The 19444-nt window shown below is 54.4% G+C and overlaps 1 protein-coding gene across 1 annotated transcript; it reads right to left on the bottom strand.

Annotated features, from left to right (window-relative positions):
* Window positions 1-8444: 8444 nt before the first annotated feature.
* Window positions 8445-11810, bottom strand: LOC115619294 (iroquois-class homeodomain protein IRX-6-like). The gene is given in 8 exon segments (XM_030511333.1): window positions 8445-8508; window positions 8722-8818; window positions 9086-9318; window positions 9320-9533; window positions 9661-9965; window positions 10227-10336; window positions 10516-10761; window positions 11742-11810. Coding segments are annotated over 8 exon segments (1338 nt in total).
* Window positions 11811-19444: the final 7634 nt, after the last annotated feature.

Raw genomic sequence — 19444 nt, 5'->3', positions numbered from 1 at the left:
CACTGTCCTCCAAATATGACCCCACAATTACCCCTTTTTCTCTTTGAACCAGCCAAACTTTCTTCAAGGAATTAGTAATCATGTTAGACACTCCCTTTAAGATACAGGGAACGATTAACAATACAATCACAATTATACTTAAAGTTACAATGCCTTTTTTACAAAGATCTAAAAGCCATCCCGTTATGCCCCAACCCCTTAACCACTTATCTAAACCTGAATTGACCACCGTTAGTTTGTTCATGTTGCCTTTTATCTCCTTGAGACTTTTATGAATTGACTCTGAATGGTCAGAGAGATTCATACAGCACATCCCTTGAACCATTGTGACTGATAACCTTCTACCCCACGCGTGCCCTAGAACTTTGACAATACCATCTGACCCCACAATACTTGCAAACACACAAACTCCAAGGCTCCCAAGTTCCACAGTTATGGCACGGAGTCCTTAGGTGCTGGGGTGTTTTCGGGTGGGTCATGCAACTTTTCTTGCCATAGCTTTACCCACTTGGCTGGTATCCATCTGGTTCCTGTATCTGTAACAACACATGCATATCCTCTTCCCCATGTGATTAACTTAAATGGTCCTTCCCAGGCCCCTGTTATCCCGTTTTTAATCATTACCTTACATTGTCTGCTCTTAACTTCTTCCAACCCTCCTTGTAGACCAGCCCTGTGTTTTATCATTGGTGGCACCAAGCTATCTTGCGGCAATCGTAAGAAATTTAACACATATAGGACTTTGTTTAATCTATCTGTTGGTGATATAGTACTTTCTCCCCCTTTTTGTTTTTGAAGCAAATGCTTCAATGTCTGATTCATACGTTTGACCATAGCCTGACCGGTAGGTGAATGGGGCGTACCCGTCACGTGAGTAATGCCCCAGAGCTGGAAAAACGCTTGCGTGGAATGAGCTACATAGCCAAGGCCGTTGTCAGTTTTGATTTCTCGTGGCACGCCAAGGGCCGCTATAGCCGAACAAATGTGACGCTGCACATGTTTGCTAGATTTGCCAGTCTGAGCTGTAGCCCAAACTGCAAGAGAAAAACAATCCAAGCAGACATGCACATATTTTTTTTCACCGAATTCTGGGACATGCGTAACATCCATTTGCCAAATTTCTAAAGGTCCAGTACCACGAGGATTGACTCCAGGAGCCAAGCCTCCGGTATACTGTTCACAATCGGGACACGACTGGACAATGCCCCGGGCATCTGATTCAGACAGCCCGAATTGGCGGCACAGTACTTTGGCTGACTGGTGGAAAAAATCATGAGACCGTCAATATATTCACCTGAATAATCCAGCAACGCCACTTGCAATAAAATACACTGGCACAAAGCCCAAGCTAAATATTCTGCCACTAAAGGTATTATGATAAAAGATGGTTCTTTCCCTGCTATTTCAACAATTTGATTTCGCCCCCTCATGATTAATTGTGCTAGCGCCTCCATTTGTGTTGTAACTGTCCGCTTTGACTGTGCTGATAAAAACACCCACTCTAATAACCGCAAAGGATCTCTTCCAGGAATCCATTGCAGTATTACAGCAAAATGGTGCTGCTCACTATTGATTATTGCTAAACCTATCCCATAATCAGGGTTCCAGCGATGGGTGTAGGCTTTATTAACTTTTACGCTAATCTGCTGTAAAGCCTCTTTGGCCTCATTTGTCAATGTCCAGGGTGCGTTTGCACCACCTCCTCCCCTGAGTAACCTCATCAGAGGTGCCAACTCCTCATTGGTAATACCACATAGGTCCTCACCCAGTTTAAATCTCCTAACAATTTTTGTACATCATTCAAGGTGTGGATCTCCGTCCGGAGTTCCACCTTTTGAGGTCGAACAACTGCTTTGTCGATTTCCCAGCCAAGATACTTCCATACTTCTGGTTTTTGTATTTTTTCAGGGGCCAATTGTAGCCCGTTTGACTGCAACACATTTTGTGATTCAACAATCAATTGGTCTCCATTCAGCTGTTTTCTGGCTATCAAAATGTCATCCATGTAATGATAAATAAGCAAGTCTGGATGCGCTTCACGTACCGGAGTAAGTGCCCAGGCCGCGTAAACCTGGCACATGGTTGGTGAATTTTTCATGCCCTGCGGTAACACTACCCAGTGGTACCTTTTCATAGGTTCACTTTTGTTTATGCTCGGTACAGAAATAGCGAATTTCTGATAATCTTCTGGATGCAGGGGAATAGTAAAAAAGCAATCTTTTAAATCGATAATTAAAATGTCCCAATTTTTCGGAATCATATTTGGGGAGGGTAATCCAGGCTGTAACGCCCCCATATCCTCCATGACCTCATTAATTTTCCTCAGATCATGCAATAGGCACCATTTGCCACTTCTCTTTGGAATTGTAAAAATTGGGGTATTCCAAGGGCTTGTGGTCGGTTTAATGTGACCTTTCTCTAATTGCTCCTGTCCCTTTCCAAAGCTAAAATTAAGGGATCTGGCAGAGCTCTCTTAATTCCACATTCCTTCTGCCACTCCTGCTGGTTTCTTAACGTGAAAAACATATCTGCATACATTACTTTGCTCTGTTGATATCCCATTATTAATTTTACACACACACACAAGGGATCCCACAAACACACTCCACACAACTACAATACCTAAAACACAAACAAAATCCAATTAGACAAACAACTATTAAGGACACAATCACAACATACAGTGCAGCCTTAACCATATTATATCGTCAACACCAAAATCATTACCGTGATAATCCACAATAGTAGGTCAAATACCAGCAAGTCACAAACAGAAACAAATCCAAATGTATACCAATCGAGCGCTAGCAGCTGGGTATACGCCTTTACTTACGAGATTTCTGTATCTCAATATGCGGAAGGCTCCAAACAAAAGGTTAACCCACCAAAATCCAAAATTCAAACAGACCCCCGTGCAGGACATCTCCTACGACTTACGGAATGTTAACCAAAACAAAACAATATTTACAAAAGAATACCTTCTTAAAGATGGTCCTTGTCTGCTCCTGCAGTGATCCGAGTGAGTCGAGGGGTCCCTCCGGGAAAATTCCCCGGGGGCCCTAGGGAGCCCTGTTCTCAGCGGGTCCTGCAGCCGAGCAGAGAGGGTCCCATCTGGGTCGCCAAACTGATTCGTAGAACTCTTTAAGAACTTGCCAACTTAATTAGTTCGGTAACACTGCTGGCATAAATGAGTGATTTCTCCTTGTCCTTCTACTTATCAGTTAACTTCGCTACATCACCTCCTGAACATCTGCTTAGTTTCAGCTACTCCTTAGCTACAGTCCTGTTTTGGCTACAATAAATTTTATGCGAAGGTCATAAGGTTCCAAAACTATGTCAGCTACAACGATTCATCTTAGACAAGGACCCTTATTGTGTTCTTTTGGTCGGGCCTTTTTTAGGTTTGGAAAGTTTTGTTGTTATATACAAAGCCACCAAGCTTAAAGTTACTTAGAACTAAATTTTCTTATTTACAAAAGATTATATTTCATTTTGTACTTCCTTGTCTCAAATCCCCCTTTTTTCTATCCTTTTGCAAATTCTTTTGCAATTTTTTTTTTTTTTTTTTTTTTTCACTAGGCATTCTGAATAATCCCTCTCCATCGTCGTGTCGGGTCCCGGTCAGTTTTAGCAGTTTCGCCTCTCGCCTCCCCCCACCCCCTGGAGCTTCCCGCAGCTTCGCCTCTCGCCTCCTCCCACCCCCTGGAGTTTCCCGCAGCTTGCTATCACGCCCTCCTCCTCCCCCCTGTGTTCTTCTCGAGCGATCTTATCTCTTTCCAAGTCCTCCAACTTTCGAAGTAGTTTCTGCGCCCAGTCCGGTTCCCTGTGGGGTTCGAGCGTGGATGATTTTCGCGGAGACGTTGGTGGGGGAGGCGTGGACGGAGGGAGAGGTGGAAAAAGCGATGGCTGGCTCTTGGAGTGGGACGGGCAGTGGCTCTCCCCTGGGTGGCTTTTCTACGCAGGGGTCGGGAGGCAGCGGTACGGACCAGGATTCATTCACTTCCATCCCCTCGTCTTTCCGGGGATCCACCTCGTCCTCTGTCGGAGGTGCCGACGGGGCAGCGGGGGAAGGGACAGGGAGCCGATCGAAAACTTTGATCTTAGACGATGGGGGCTGTAAAGCTGTAAGAGCTCCGGCAGCAGCTGATCGCTCCGCCCTCATCGCTTGAAGGGTCGTTAGAATCAGTTTCCAAGTTGTTGCTAGTCCCTTAGCTTCTTTGTTGCCGTCGCTTACGGCATCCCATAACCGTTCCCCAACCTTTTCCCAAGTTTCGACCTTAAAAGCAGCCTGTGGATCTGGGGGGAACCCGTTCTCTCGGCACCATATTAGTAATTTTCGGAGCACAAGCTCATCGTGTTTAATTCCTCTCTTAGAGAGTATATGTAGGAGCAGTTTCACAATCGCACTTTCTTCCTTTGTTACACTCTGCCCCATCTCTTATTACCGGCTGCTCACCTCCAAGGGTGTCCCGTTGCAACGTACATTCTTTTTCTTCACGGACCGTCCTCCGATCCGTCCCGACTCCAGTCCCGCTGGCTCGGCTCTCCAGCCGGTCCTCTCCTTCGGGGTTGCTCCCGGTACTATCGTACGACGATCACGTCGGGGTCACCAACTGAAGAGAGACGACAATGGACCCTACACGATTCAATGTGAATCAAGCAGAAGCCACTTTATTGTTCCCACGATCCCTTTATATACAGAGTTTTCTATCTCTACATGCAGTCACGCGCCTTTTGATTGGTAAAAGCCCTCTTGCACGAGGCAATCACGCGGCTCGGTAAGTGTCCTTATTGGATCACCTAATTCCTGGTGTTCTTCCCATGTATCCGACTGCAGATGTTTTCTTCCTCTTATCTTCTTCTTGGTATGCGGCTACGAGTTTAGAAGAAGCTCTCTGATGGCTGGTTCACATCCTCTTATCTTCTTCTTGGTATGCAGCTGCATGCTTAGAAGAGGCCCTCATATGGCTGGCTCATCACATGTCCACTGTCCTCCAAATACAACCCCACACACGCGTGTGCTGTTGCTGCGGGAATAAAGGAAAGTGTCCACTCTTCTGTGTTCCTGAGAAGAGGTTTGTGCTTCAGAAGGCTGGGAAGCACCGATCTGAGTGATTCCTTGTGTCGTCCAGACCTTCTCATCATGCCTCTGAACAGTCCCTGTGCTCCCCAGGGGAGCACCCGCGTGTTGTGCCACCTGGGGGCCTGGGAGGGAGCGAGGTGCTGGGAGCGGGTGACTGAGGAACAGGGGTGGAGGAGGTCAGCACCAGTGCCGGGACTGTGGGGCAGGAGGTGAAAGATGGTTGTTGCCCGGCGCTTCCACACCTCCTCTCTGCCCAGCTGCGGCTGAAGGCACCCGCAGTCTGAGACCCCCATTTCACGTCTCTCCGGTGTGTATTTAAACAGATTTAGCCAGCTCGGTGGTCACTTTGCAAATGGATTCTCCCATTTGCTGAATGCACCAACGTTAAAGCAGGACCCCACTACAGCAGCCCGTCCGGAGAAGGCAGAGGGGCAGAAACTCCTCCGCCGGGGTGGAGGGTGGGCTGGGGCTCCCCGTTATCGCTGCCCTCCACTGTCGGTGTCGCGTCGCTCCTCCGCGAGTCTGCTGGTAAACCTGGGCTCCGGGAGGCTCGTTGCCGGCACCAGCCCGTCTCTGCGCTGACCGGGGGCCGCGGGGCCGCAGGAAGGGCCGGAGTGCCCAGGGAGCCACGCCGTCTCGGCCGCACAAAGCCGCCTTTTCATCGCGGCCTCCTGCCCCCGCCGAGCCCGTAATTGTCTTTGACAAAAGTTCATTAGCGAGCGCAGCGACGGCCCCGCGGCTGCGCTGCCTTTAAGCGGGCGTAGTGGGGGATGTGTGCGCGGTCCCGCCGCCCCGGAGCGGGCCGCGGCCACGGCAGCTCCCGCTTAGGAACTTCTCATCGCCGCGAGGGACGCGCCGGCCGCTGTGGTGCTAATTGGGGGGCGAGGGGGGCGGCGGGAAATGGGGAGACCCGGTCCTTTATCACGGAATGGGGCGGTGGGGGGGGATGCTGCTCTCCGGCCGTTTCTCGGCTCCGGGATCTGTACCTTGCGCCTCTGGCTGTACCTCGCCCGGGCGGACTGAGGGCGAGGGATGCGGGGACCTCGCACCGGCGCTCGGAGCTTCCCCGGCCCCGCCGGGCCCATCTCCCCACGCCGCCCCGGGAGCAGGCGCCGAGTTCCCCGACAGACGGTGGCCCCCGGCCCGGCGGACAGCCCGAGTTCACCCCGCAGAGTTCAGCGGCATTGGAAAGCCCAGCTCGCAGCAGAGCTCGGCCAGAAGATGGTTAAAGTATGTTTATCGTGGCGTTGGAGGCGCTGAATTTGTTCTGTGACACCCGGGCGAGCCCGTTATTTTAGTTTTCTGCCTGGGGGCTCGCAGGCTCCGCTCCCGGTATTAGTTCTCCATCAATCCCCGCTCTGGATTTTAATCAAAACAGTATTCGGAATATGATTCCAAGAGATTATATCTTGAGAGATTTGAGATACATATCTTGCCGGCGTGACAGATTGCAGGGGAGTCCTAGGCGGGCGGGATAATCTGCAGCTCTCTCGCTTGGCCTTTAACAAAAGTAGAGTAAAAATAAAAGAAGTCTTAAGACTCCTGGAGGTTACCTTCGTGCCTGCCTTAAGAAGACCCCGAAGCCCGCACCCGGCTAATTACGCACCTCCGGGGGCTCCGTGGCCGGGCAGGGCCGGGGCAGGGCCGGCAGCTCGGGGAGCTCCTGCCCCCCGGGCCCGCGCAGGTTTCGTGTCTCGTGGGCAGCTCAGGGCCCGCTGCAGCGCTGCCTCCCCGGGGAGCCTCTTCCAAAGCCGCTGGGCAGGCGGGACCGGAGGGACCCGGGTCGCTCCCCCACGGGCTGGGCAGAGGCGGCCGGGCCACGGGTCCGGGCCCGGCCGCTGCGGACACGCGTGGGGTACCTGCGCGTTCTTCCCAAGGCTTGTAATTCCTGTCCCCTCCGGTGGGAGAGGAGGGGCGGAGAAGTCGCCTTGCAGGAACCCTTCGAAAGGGCCTAATACTCTTTATTACAAGCCTTAATCCTTCAAATCTGACTTGAAATGATGTTTTCTTTTCTCAGCTTAATTTACCTTACTCTAAACTGCGGGTCACTGCAACAGACCGCTGCTCCTGCACCGCCGCTTGCCCGGGACTGCTCCGGACCGCGGGAAAGCCCCGTGGCCGGGCGGCTGCGGCGGGGCTTCCGGCCGGACCTGCTCCACTCCCGGCCGACCCCTGCCCCGCTCCTGGCCCCTGCCCCGCTCCCGGCCCCAGCCCCGCTCCCGGCTGGGCCCTTTCCCGCGCTGGCCCCAGCAAAACCCGACAGTTCGCCGCCTTTGACAGGTCCCCCGCAGCCCGAGGCTGCTCCGCTCCTCTCCCCAGCCAAACCCGACAGTTCGCCGCCTTTGACAGGTCCCCCGCAGCCCGAGGCTGCTCCGCTCCTCTCCCCAGCCCGGGGGGAACTGGAGCTGCAAGCCGGCAGCCCCTGCCACCTCTCCCCGCGTTGACCTGCTGCTTCTCTTTTCCTCTATGAGATGCTTCTCCGGTCACAAACCGAGAGGACTCCCAGCCCCACTTGTCTTGGTAGCCTTTGGTAAACATATAGAAGTCTACTCGATATTCAGTATTGATTTCCCTGATTTATTAAGGCAGAATTCATTGGACTCTATTGACCACAAATTACTTAATGTAAATGTTGACCCCGGTGAACTTGGAAATAGCAGATATCGGGTTGATCTATAGATGACCTCTTAATTACCACAGTTATTAATTTAAATTATTGTCACTGCTTCTAGAGACAGGAACAAAGAAACATTCTTTCCTCATCCCTGCTTGGTTTATTAGTCTGAGCACAAAGTGTTTGATGACACTTTTAATTAAACATAAATAATGCGGAGATACGGTTTCCCTTTCTTGTCTGCCCTGTAAAGTCCAGCACTGCTCTTTTGACTGACCAACGGCGCTGACCCACTAACAACGTCCTGCTCCGGTGCCCGGGGCCGGGGCCGCTCCTGGCTGAAGCGCTCCCGGGGTCACAGGGCGGCTTCACGGCGGTCAGTTCATCCATGTTAATTGGGGACTCTGAAAATACTTCCAGCGCTATCTATGTACAGCCGCGGGAAAGAAACCGCCCGGCGTGACCTGCGCCGCTCGGGGCAACCGAGCGGGCGGAGCGGGAGAAGGAGAAACAAACCACGACGTGGGGAACAAAGGGAGATCAGTCTTTTTGTTGTTGTGGCAGAGGAGTTTCTGGGGGTGTTGAACGAACGGGCGGCGGAGTCCGGTCCCGCAGGGGAACCGCTCTGCCTGCCGCCCCCCGGCGCCTGGTGAGCAGCGGGGCCGTGCCCCGGCGAGGACAGCCGCGGGCCGTGCCTGCGGGCTGGTGAGATCGCCGCCGGGCCGGAGAGAGCTTGCTTTCTTTGTATTAAGCCGAGAGTCTCGCTGCAGCCGGAGCCCCGTCGCCAGCGCTCAGGAAAGGGCGGGCGGCCCTGCGGGAGGGAGAAGCGGTGATAAGCGTTTCCCCGGCGGGCAGCGGTGCCAGCCGGGTCCCGCCGGCCCTCCCCGGGGTCGAGGGCTCCGGGAGCGGGGCAGAGCGGTGTCCCTAGCGTTGCGCTCGCAGGCCGGGGTCGTCCCGGTGCCGTGCGGGTGGGCTGGACCTTGGTGCGGGGTCAGCCTCGCAGCAGGCCCGTCACCTACCTCACCGCCGCAGCACCGGCCGGTACTCCGTCCGCAGCCTGTCCAGGCACGGCCCGCCCAGCTCGGCGCCTCCCGGGCCGCCCTTGGCGCCCCGCCCGAAGCCTGCACAGACACAAGCGGCTCGCGGTGGGCCCGGCCCGGTCCCGCTGCCTTCCCCTGCCGGCTCGCCTCCAGCGGCGAGGCCTCGGTGGCTGTACCGCCGGGGACGCACGGACCCGCAGCCCGCTTGACACTTGGGCCCGGCTTAACGCCGCGCTGGACCCGGAGGGTATAGGGGGGTATCAGCCGAAGACGGGCTCACGCCGCGCCCTATGGCCAGACCCGGCCCGCGGTCCCGCCCGTCCCCGCGGCCCCGCCCGCCGCGGGTACCTTCGCCCGCCGCCGCGTACTGGCACGGCTCCCCCAGGCCGCGGTGGGGCGCGCAGCTCCGCGGGAGCGGCTTCAGGTTGAAAGCGGAGCTCCAGAAGGCCTTGGTGGGCAGGGCCTGCTCCCCCTCCGCGCCGCGGCCCTCGGGGCTGCCCCTGCGCGCCGCGCTGGCCCCGGCTGTGCGCGCCAGCGACCAGATGCGCGGCTTCTCCGTGGGCGCGTAGGGCGGCGGCGGCGAAGTCCGCGGCGGGGGTCTTGGCGCAGGGGAAGGCGCGGAAGGGGCCGGGCAGGCTGCAGTCGCTCCGTGGAACCTCGGGCAGTGCCGCGCCGAGGCTGGGGGCTTCCTGCAGGGAGCTGGCCAGGCCCTTCTCCGGCTTCTCCGCCTCCTCCTCTTCCTCCTCCTCCAGGTCACGGAACCGCAGCTCCTTGTCCTCCTTGCAGCTCTTCTGCTCTGCTTGTGCACATAGTGGGGAGGAGGGGCGGCAGGGCGTTAGTGAGGGTGCGGGAAGTTGGGGGGCCTCGAGATCGGCCGCCACCTCGAGCTACCTCGAGGCGCCCGTCCGTCCTCTCCCGCCTACCTCTGTCTTCGTCCTCCGCGCCGTACTCCTCTTCCCGCGGGGTTGGTTCTTTCCTCTCTTCCCCCGCTTTGTTCTTGGGAGACCAGGTCATTTTGTTTTCTTTCTTGAGCCTCCGTCTGGCGTTAGCAAACCAAGTGGACACTTGGGTCGGGGTCATTTTGGTGATGATGGCCAGCATGATTTTCTCTCCTTTGGTGGGGTAGGGGTTTTTCCGGTGCTCGTACAGCCAGGTCTTGAGGGTGCTCGTCGTCTCTCGCGTTGCGTTTTTGCGTCTGGCTGAGCCACTGAAATCTATTGTCCCGTACCTGCCGGGAGAGGGTTAGGAAGAGGGGAGCCAGCAGAGCCCGGCATGAGCGGAGCGGCCCGGCCCGGCCCGGCCCGGCCCCGCCGCAAGCCGGTGTGGCCCTGCCTGCCCGCCACCGCTCCGAAGTGTGATTTTAACTGACTGGTGCTCCCGGGGCGCCTCGTTTCTTTTGTACAAGGTTTGTCAGGTCGGAGCCCCCCCGCCCCGCTGTTTGATGTCGGCCGATGCTAACACTGTCGGGCGCTGATCAAAGGGGGTCTACCTGTCGTACTGGTACTGCCCCAAGGAATGATCATAGGAGTAGTAGGCAGCGGGCTGCGCGATTCCCAAGTGCAACGTGCCGGCGCCGTCTTTGATTTCATACTGGGGGTTCTGCAAGGGAAGCGGCAGCGTTCGGCGTCGAGCAGGAGGGGAGCCCCGGCCCCCGCCGCCCCGGATCCCCGCGGCAGCCAAGTCCCTTCACCCCACGCCCTTCGGCTGCCTCCCGACTGCTGATCGCGAAGTTTGCCGCGCCTTGCCCCCCTCCCCATCCGCGGCGGGCGGGCACTCACCAGCGCGGAGTAGAGCGCGGCGGGCTCGGTGCCGTAGGGCAGGTAGCTGCCGTAGCCCTTGCCGGCGGCGATCGGGGCACCGTACATGCCCAGCGCCGCATTGAGCTCGGTGCGGCCCGGCGGCAGCAGCCGGCTCTCGTACGAGGCGCAGCAGAGGGAGGCGGAGGCCGGCGCCGAGGAGGCATCCGGCGCGGAGCGGGGCGCAGCCTCGCAGCAGGTCGTGCTGGGGCTGCCGGACACGAAGAACTGCAGGGAGCAGAGCAGAGAGCGAGACGGCGCCGAGTGACCGTCGAGGCAGCCCCATCGCGGGGACTCGAGGAGCGTGTGCGGCTGTATGTGTGTGGAGGGGGTGAGGAGGAGGGTAGGAAACCCGGGCTGAGGCAACTAATTATAGAAACCGAGAAATAAATGGAATGGGAAGCGGGAGCCCTTGGTAAGGGGGCACGATTAATCAAGCAGGCAAAACTTTAAGGAAATAACTGCTGTCGAGAATGGCGAAAGATCCGTGCGGCTCCTTTCCCGCCCTGCTCGGTCCGTTCGCGTTTATTTAAAAGCAAGAAGTTGCGATTACAATTAACTTGACAACAGACAAAGCAGTAATTATGTCAGCTAAAGTAGTCGAAGGCATTTGATTTCAATAATTTCAAGTGGACAGCTAACTTCCCAAGCGCGGGAGGCACATCTTGCAGTGATTACGGTGATTAATTCTACCCAAATAAATGGTGACTCAAGGTAGTACCTATAGAGACGACTTAGTTAACGCAGGGGGCCTGGGTGGGGGTGTGCGGGGGGTGTCCTTCGGAAATCTTACCGGGAAAAAACCTCCCAACAGAACCCAGGGACAGGACGGAAGGGAGGAAGGGTGGAGGGGACGGCACAGTCCGGTTCCGCCGGGGAGACCCCGCGGAGCGGCGCAGCCGGGACTGATGTTATTTATTTGTTTGTTGCACTTAAAAGTGAACGGTGGAGGGAGGGGGAGGGGGAAGCACCGGTTTCCTAAACACCTTTGCTATGCACACGGCGAGTTATTTGTTTAAGCCTAACACAACACAAACGAGACATAAACACACACGCACTTTTTTTTTTAAAAAAAAAAGGCTTCAGACGTGCTCTTTTAAAAAAAGACTCTACGTAAGGGAAAGGGAAGAAAAAAGGGAGGGGGACCAAGACATCTGGACAGCAGCAGCAGAATCTAAACAAAAGTGAGTGCTGCTCACTCGCCTTACCTGTGAAGTGGTGCTGTAGGGGTATCCGAACTGGGAGAAGGACATAGTCGCTCCTTATTTTTGGACCATAGGCAATATTTTCTCCCAAGATCGATTGTAACTAAACTCTGCTTCAAGATGCACCTTCTCACACACACATTTCCACGTATGGCTTTCCCACCCCCCCCCCAGTTATAGATGATTGCTCTTAAGAAAAGCAGCCAGACATCTGAGCGGGAGGGGGGGTGCCTGGGTTAAAAAACTAGGCTAGCCCCTGCTCCCCATAGCTCGTAATAAATATGTTTGTATAGAGCGACTTTGAAAAGCCACCCCACATGTATAGAGCGTTTAAGAGCAAAGGGGCTTTTTCCAAGGGGGGGGGAAATCACGTAGGGCTTGCAAGATACGGAGCTTGCTTGTATTATTTTCTGCTCTATAGGTCTTTAACGTTCTTCGGTGGGCGAGGAGCGAGGTGACGTCACGGCCCTGCCGGCAGAGCAGGCAGCAGCGAGCAGGAGCAGGCAGCGCCCGCACCACTTGTTCCATGTTGTTGAGGCGCTGCGCTGCGGGGCACGGCGCAGGCAGGGGCCGGGCGGTCTCTCCCCTTCCCTCTAATCTTTTTTAAACAGAACCTATATTTGTCTTGGGGGGAATAAATGATACATAAGGAAGGGAATCGCGCCTCCCCCCGCCGTGCCCCCCTCCGCTGCAGGAGGAGGCCTCCTCCTGAGCGGAGGCAGCGGCCGTGCGGGGCGCGCCCGGGGCTCAGCGCTGGGGCAGGCGCAGCCGCCGGCCCTTCCCGCTGCCCCGGCTCCCACCCGCGGGGCCGGCCTCTGTTTATGCGGGGGAGCCGGCCGCCCAAAGCCGCGGGAGCATGACCGGACCTCGGTCCGCACGGGGAGCGCTGCCTGTGCGGGCAGCGGCTGGGGCTAGGAGCCGTCCGGGCTTCCGTCCCTAATGAGTGTGGAGCGGGGCGTCCATTCCTCCCTTAGACCCGAACCGGTCCCACCGGGAGAGGGGGGCGGGGCCGTGGCGAGTCGGTGGGGAGGTGTTGGATGGATGGATGCCTGCCTGCCTGCACCCCGGCCTGCCCATTACCGCTACGGCGTAATTGCATCATTTAACAAATGGAAATGCTCTTGTTTAACCAGCGACTTACATTGTGCAAATTTACCTTTGAGGCGAGATCCCCGGGAGGTAAATGGGGATTTCCTTTCCCCCCGCCTCCCAGGCGGCGGGGGCTCCAGGGCCCGGCTGGGCGCGATGTCCCGCCAGCGGCAATTAAAAAAGAAAAGGAAAAAAAAACCCAACAACAACTTTCCCCGTCCCTGCGGCACTTGGCCCGGGCAGGCCGGGGCCGGCCCCGCGGCGGGCAGCCCCCGCGGCGGGCAGACCCCGCGGCGGGCAGCCCCCGCGGCAGTGCCGGTGCAGGTGCCCGTCCCCGCCGGAGCGGCCCAGCTCCGCCGCCGCCCGCCGCCCCGCTCCCCGACTGGTGGCGCTGCCGAGCTGCGAGCGGTGGGCGGGGCCCGGCCCGAGGTGCTGCCTCTGCGGGGCGGTCTAACCCAGGCTAAGGGCGGCCCGGGGGCGCGCGGCCCTTGCCTGAGCAAGGCACTGGAGGGGCTTCCCCCCGGCCGTGGCCCCTCCGCCGGGGCCCGGAGCGGAGCGGGCCGGCCTTGCCGTCAGGGCGAGGAGGGGGGCGAGGCGGCCGCGGTGTGCCAGCCCCGCCGGGGCGAGCGGCCTGTCCCGGCGTAAAGGGCGACGGCCCCCTCTGACATCCCCTGGGCTGGCGAGAGGAGGGAGCGCTCTGGCGGTGTGAAACCGAGCCCTTTCCGCTGTTGTTAACAGGGGCAGTATCTTAAGAAATTCATTAAAGAACACCTTTGTGTAACATTACAGCTAATTATTTAATTGCAAGAATCCCTATGGGGGAAATGATGCTAATTATAAAGTAATAAAACCACTTGTTCTAAAGAAGCACTTCATTCAGCAAAATTCCAGTCTTTTCACCAGAACACTTACTATGTTATTTGCTGAAGGGAACAAGAGTAGCTGCATGCTGTGCCTTGCTGCGCTCAGAGCCCATGGGAGCAGTTGCTGGCACCCTATGTGTGCAGGCAGGTTGCATGCAGGACCCTCGCCCTCCTCACCCGTGGGCCAAGCACAGCAGCTGCCGAAACTGGGGCAGAATTCACTGCAAAAGCACTTCTATAACAGACAGAATGCAGATCAATGCAAACACTGTGTTTGCCAATTTTTATTGTGTGCAATCAATGCGAAAGCAGATCTGTTGCCTGTCAGGTACATTGTAGCTGAGCCTGGCTTTGAGAGAGGGCCTTTTGCCACCCAGCTCTCTCCACTTACACCTCTCTGCCCTACAGAGATGTTTCTGGAGCATACTTTGTTCTATACATGCCCGAGAGCCACCCAGGTGACCCTTTTAGTTGCCCTCACAACCTAGGATATTAACTGGTGTTCCCGTTAATGAATACAAGTTTGGCCTTGCTCCCCAGCTCTTCGGGAGGATGCAAACTCTGGTTCTTCATGTTCTTTTGAGCCCTGCCACCATTCACCCTGTCAGTCTGTCACTGAGCGATCGCACTCACCATGTTAAAGCTGCCAGAATATCTTTCTGTGATTTGTAAATATTGGCACAAACCTTCTGTTACCAGGTTCTTGAACCTGGCCTGGTGGAGAGCAGCTCTGGGGAAGGAGTGTGCAATTCCCATTCTTTTCATTGCAGGGAAATGGCTTCAACAGCCAGATTTCCATTCTGCTATTCCACTGCATTGTGGAGAAACGTAACTGATGCTGTATGTGGTCACCAAAGATTTTTCTTTCCTTTATCTAAATCTGTGTCATCTCCCTCCCTGCATACAAGTGTATCATCACCCCCCCCCTGCCCATGTGCATTGCCTTCTGCCAGGCATCCTAGTGAGGACTCTGTACCTATAACCACGAGCAAAACTGGAAAACAAGCTTTCTTGATTCACAAACTTTTGTTCTTGAGATGGGTGTGAGGCTTAACTGTAAGCATTCCTGTGAGCAGTTCCTCTTCAAGCAAGGCAGGAGTTCAAATGCAGCCTACAACGTGATTTTTGATCCTTTTAAAAACAACATCATTTGGTTTAGCTCCGATACTGCTTTGCTCTGGAGGTAATTGCAAGGCGTGAAAGTAACAGTACATGCTTCCCTGTCGTGGTTTGAGCCCAGCCAGTAACTCAGAACCATGCAGCCGCTCGCTCACTCCACCCCTTCTTCCTCCCCCCCCTCCCAGAGGGTTGGGGAGGAGAATCAGAAGAATGTAACTCCCATGGGTTGAGATAAGAGCAGTCCAGTAAATAAAGTACCATACAAAACTACTGCTGCTACCACCAATGATAATAATGATAAGGAAAATAACAAGGGGAGAGGATACAATTGCTCACCACCCGCTGACCCATACCCAGCCCGACCCGAGCAGTGATCTCCCCTTCAGGGTAACTCCCCCCGTTTATATACTGGGCATGATGTGCCGTGGTATGGAATACCCCTTTGGCTAGTTTGGGTCAGGTGTCCTGTCTCTGCTTCCTCCCGGCTTCCCCTCCTCCCTGGCAGTGCATGAGACTGAGAAAGTCCTTGGTCGGAGTAAACATTACTTAGCAACAAATGAAAACATCAGTGTTATCAGTGTTGTTCCCAGGCTGAAAGTTAAAAAACACAGCACTGCACCAGCTACTAAGAAGGAGAAAAAATGACTGCTACAGCTGAACCCAGGACAGTATCCACCCCTTATTCCACACCATACATGTCATGCTCAGATCCCACATCTCTCAACACACCATCACCCCTGTCCCATATATACACATATATATATATACACCCACACACAAAGAGAAAGATATCATTCCCTAGTCCATGGACCAATCCCTATAAAATTGCTGAATTCATCCAGTCCATGGTGTCAGGCTCTATTTCTTGTAATAGTCTTTCAGGGCAGGAGGGACGGTGTGTAGTGTTGGGTTGTTGCCTGCTGATGACACCGCCAAACTTGTCTGGTCACTGCTGAGCTCGTCTGGTTTTCCTCAAAATTCATTCTTTGTTGAGGTGATGATCGGAGGGAAGTCAGGGTCAGTTGCTGGCGACCTGAAGATATCTAGCTGGTGGGCTATAAAAGTGTTATAGAGCAGGCAACAGCATACAATTGAGTTCATTGGCTGTTTTTCCCCCAAAATCAAATCCCCTTGAGGTACACATCGAACTCCATCTTCCCACATTACCCACCAAGGATATCCAGGTCCCTGAGCAAAGGCAACCCCACGAGTGGGTTTGCCTTTACCTGAAGCAGGAATAACCCAGACTATCTTCCACAACAAATTCTTTATGGGCATCATAGGAATAACCCAGACGGTCTTCCCCAACAAATTCTTTATGTGCACCACAGGAACTTTATCCCCCTCTACAGTATGTAAAAGTTCTGATTGGGCTGGGCCAGCCCTGTTGGCAGATCCCCTAGTGTTGACCAACCAGGTGGCTTTTGGTAAATGTGTATCCCAGTGTTTGAAAGTCCCACCACCCATTGCTCTCAGGGTAGTTTTTAACAGCCCATTGTACCGTTCGATTTTCCCAGAGGCTGGTGCATGGTAGGGGATGTGATATACCCACTCAATGCCATGCTCTTTGGCCCAAGTGTCTATGAGGTTGTTCCGGAAATGAGTCCCATTGTCTGACTCAATTCTCTCTGGGGTGCCGTGTCACCACAAGACTTGTTTCTCAAGGCCCAGGATAGTGTTCTGGGCAGTGGCGTGGGGCACAGCGTATGTTTCCAGCCATCCGGTGGTTGCTTCCACCATGGTAAGCACATAGCGCTTGCCTTGGCGGGTCGATGGGAGTATAATATAGTCAATCTGCCAGGCCTCCTCATACTTACACTTCAACCATTGTCCTCCATACCAGAGAGGATTTAACCGCTTGGCCTGCTTAATTGCAGCACGTTTCACATTCGTGAATAACCTGGGCAATAGTGTCCATCGTTAAGTCCACCCCTCGATCACAAGCCCATCTGTATGTAGCATCTCTGCCTTGATGGCCTGAGGTGTCATGGGCCCACCGGGCTAAAAATAATTCACCCTTATGTTGCCAATCTAAGTCCATCTGAGCCACTTTAATCTTAGCAGCTTTATCCACTTGCTGGTTATTCTGGTGTTCCTCAGTGGCCTGACTCTTGGGTACATGAGCATCTACGTGGCGTACCTTCACCACCAGGTTCTGCACCCGAGCAGCGATATCTTGCCACAATGCAGCAGCCCAGATGGGTTTACTTCTGCGTTGCCAGTTGCTCTGCTTCCATTGCTGCAACCACCCCCACAGGGCATTTGCCACCATCCATGAGTCAGTATAGAGATAAAGTACTGGCCATTTTTCTTGTTCAGCAATGTCCAAGGCCAGCTGGATGGCTTTCCCCTCTGAAAAATGACTCAATTCAACCTCTCCTTCAGCAGTTTCTGCAACTTGTCCCAGGGGACTCCACACAGCTGCCTTCCATCTCCAATGCTTTCCCACAATACAGCAGGACCCATCAGTAAACAAGGAATATTGCTTCTTACTTTCTGACAGTTCATAACATGGTGGGGCCTCTTCAGCATGCGTCACCTCCTCTTCTGGTGACATCCCAAAATCTTTGCCCTCTGGCCAGTCCATGATAACTTCTAGAATTCCTGGATGACTGGGATTTCCTATTCGAGCTTGTTATGTAATTAGTGCGGCCCACTTACTCCATGTAGCATCGGTTGCATGAAGGGAAGAGGAGACCCTGCCTTTGAACATCCAGCCCAGCACAGGCAACCGGGGTGCCATGAGGAGCTGCGCTTCAGTTCCAATCACTTCTGAAGGAACTCGAACCCCTTCATAGGCTGCCAGTATCTCTTTTTCAGTGGGAGTATAGCTGGCCTCAGATCCTTTATATCCCCAACTCTAAAAGCCAAGGGGTCGACCTCGAGTCTCCCCTGGAGCTTTCTGCCAGAGGCTCCAGGTAGGACCATTCTCCCCAGCTGCGGTATAGAGCACATTTTTCACATCTGGCCCGGCCCGGCCCGGTCCAAGGGCTACTGCATGAACTATTTCTCGTTTAATTTGTTCAAAGGCTTGTTGTTGCTCGGGGCCCCATTTGAAATCATTCTTCTTCCGGGTCACATGGTAGAGAGGGCTTACAATCAAACTGTAATTTGGGATGTGCATTCTCCAGAACCCCACAACACCTAAGAAAGCTTGTGTTTCTTTCTTGTTAGTTGGTGGAGACATTGCTGTTATCTTGTTGATCACGTCTGTGGGGATCTGGCGGCGTCCATCTTCCCATTTTATTCCCAAAAATTGAATCTCCTGTGCAGGTCCCTTGACCTTATTCCGTTTTATGGCAAAACCGGCCTTCAGCAGGATTTGGATTATCTTCCTCCCTTTCTCAAAAACTTCTTCTGCTGTATCACCCCACACGATGATGTCATCAATGTATTGCAGGTGTTCTGGAGCTTGCCCCTGTTCCAGTGCAGTCTGGATCAATCCATGGCAGATGGTAGGGCTGTGTTTCCACCCCTGGGGCAGTCGGTTCCAAGTGTACTGGACGCCCCTCCAAGTGAAAGCAAACTGTGGCCTGCATTCTGCTGCCAAAGGGATTGAGAAAAATGCATTGGCAATGTCAATTGTGGCATACCACTTGGCTGCCTTTGACTCCTGTTCATATTCAAGTTCTAGCATGTCCAGTACGGCAGCACTCAATGGTGGTGTGACTTCGTTCAGGCCACGATAGTCTACTGTTAATCTCCACTCTCCATTAGACTTTTGCACTGGCCATATGGGGCTATTAAAGGGTGAGCGGGTCCTGCTGATCACTCCTTGGCTCTCCAGTCTACGGATCAGCTTATGGATGGGAATCAAGGAGTCTCGGTTGGTGCGATATTGCCGCCGGTGCACTGTTGTGGTCGCAATTGGCACTTGTTGTTCTTCGACCTTCAGCAACCCCACAACAGAAGGATCCTCTGAGAGACCAGGCAAGGTGGACAGCTGCTTAATTTCCTCTGTTTCCAAGGCAGCGATACCAAAAGCTCATTGATGCCCTTTTGGGTCTTTGAAGTACCCTCTCCTGAGATAGTCTATGCCAAGGATGCATGGAGCCTCTGGACTAGTCACACTGGGGTGCTTTTGCCACTTCCTCCCAGTCAGGCTGATTTCAGCCTCCAGTACAGTTAACTCTTGGGATCCTCCTGTCACTCCAGAAATATAAATGGATTCCACCCCTTGATACCTTGATGGCATCAGAGTACACTGTGCACCGGTGTGTACTAGAGCCTTATACTCCTGTGAGACTGATGTGCCAGGCCATCCGATCCACACAGTCCAGTAAACCCGATTGTCCCTTTCCTCCACCTGACTGGAGGCAGGGTCCCTCTAATAGTGATCATAAAATTCTCCACTTCTGTCTTGTAGAAAGGGATTAGTATTCCTTATCACAGGAGCTGGAGTAAAATCAGCTCTTTCACTCCATCTGGGAAACTGCTCACCAGAGACTGGAGCAGCAGCTTTCTTGGGAGCATCATCCTTGACCATTGTTCTCCTCTTCCGTTCACGCACCCGTTGCTCCAGAGCTGAAGTAGGTTTTCCATCCCACTTTCTCATGTCTTCTCCGTGATCCCGCAGGTAAAACCATAGGGTGGCCCGTGGCGTGTACCTCCTATATTTTCTTTCTCGAGCAGTAG

Source organism: Strigops habroptila, chromosome W (genome assembly GCF_004027225.2).
Source record: "Strigops habroptila isolate Jane chromosome W, bStrHab1.2.pri, whole genome shotgun sequence".
Lineage (NCBI taxonomy): Eukaryota > Metazoa > Chordata > Aves > Psittaciformes > Psittacidae > Strigops > Strigops habroptila.
The sequence above is the reverse complement of the archived record's forward strand: the minus strand, read 5'-3'. Positions and strand labels throughout refer to the sequence as shown.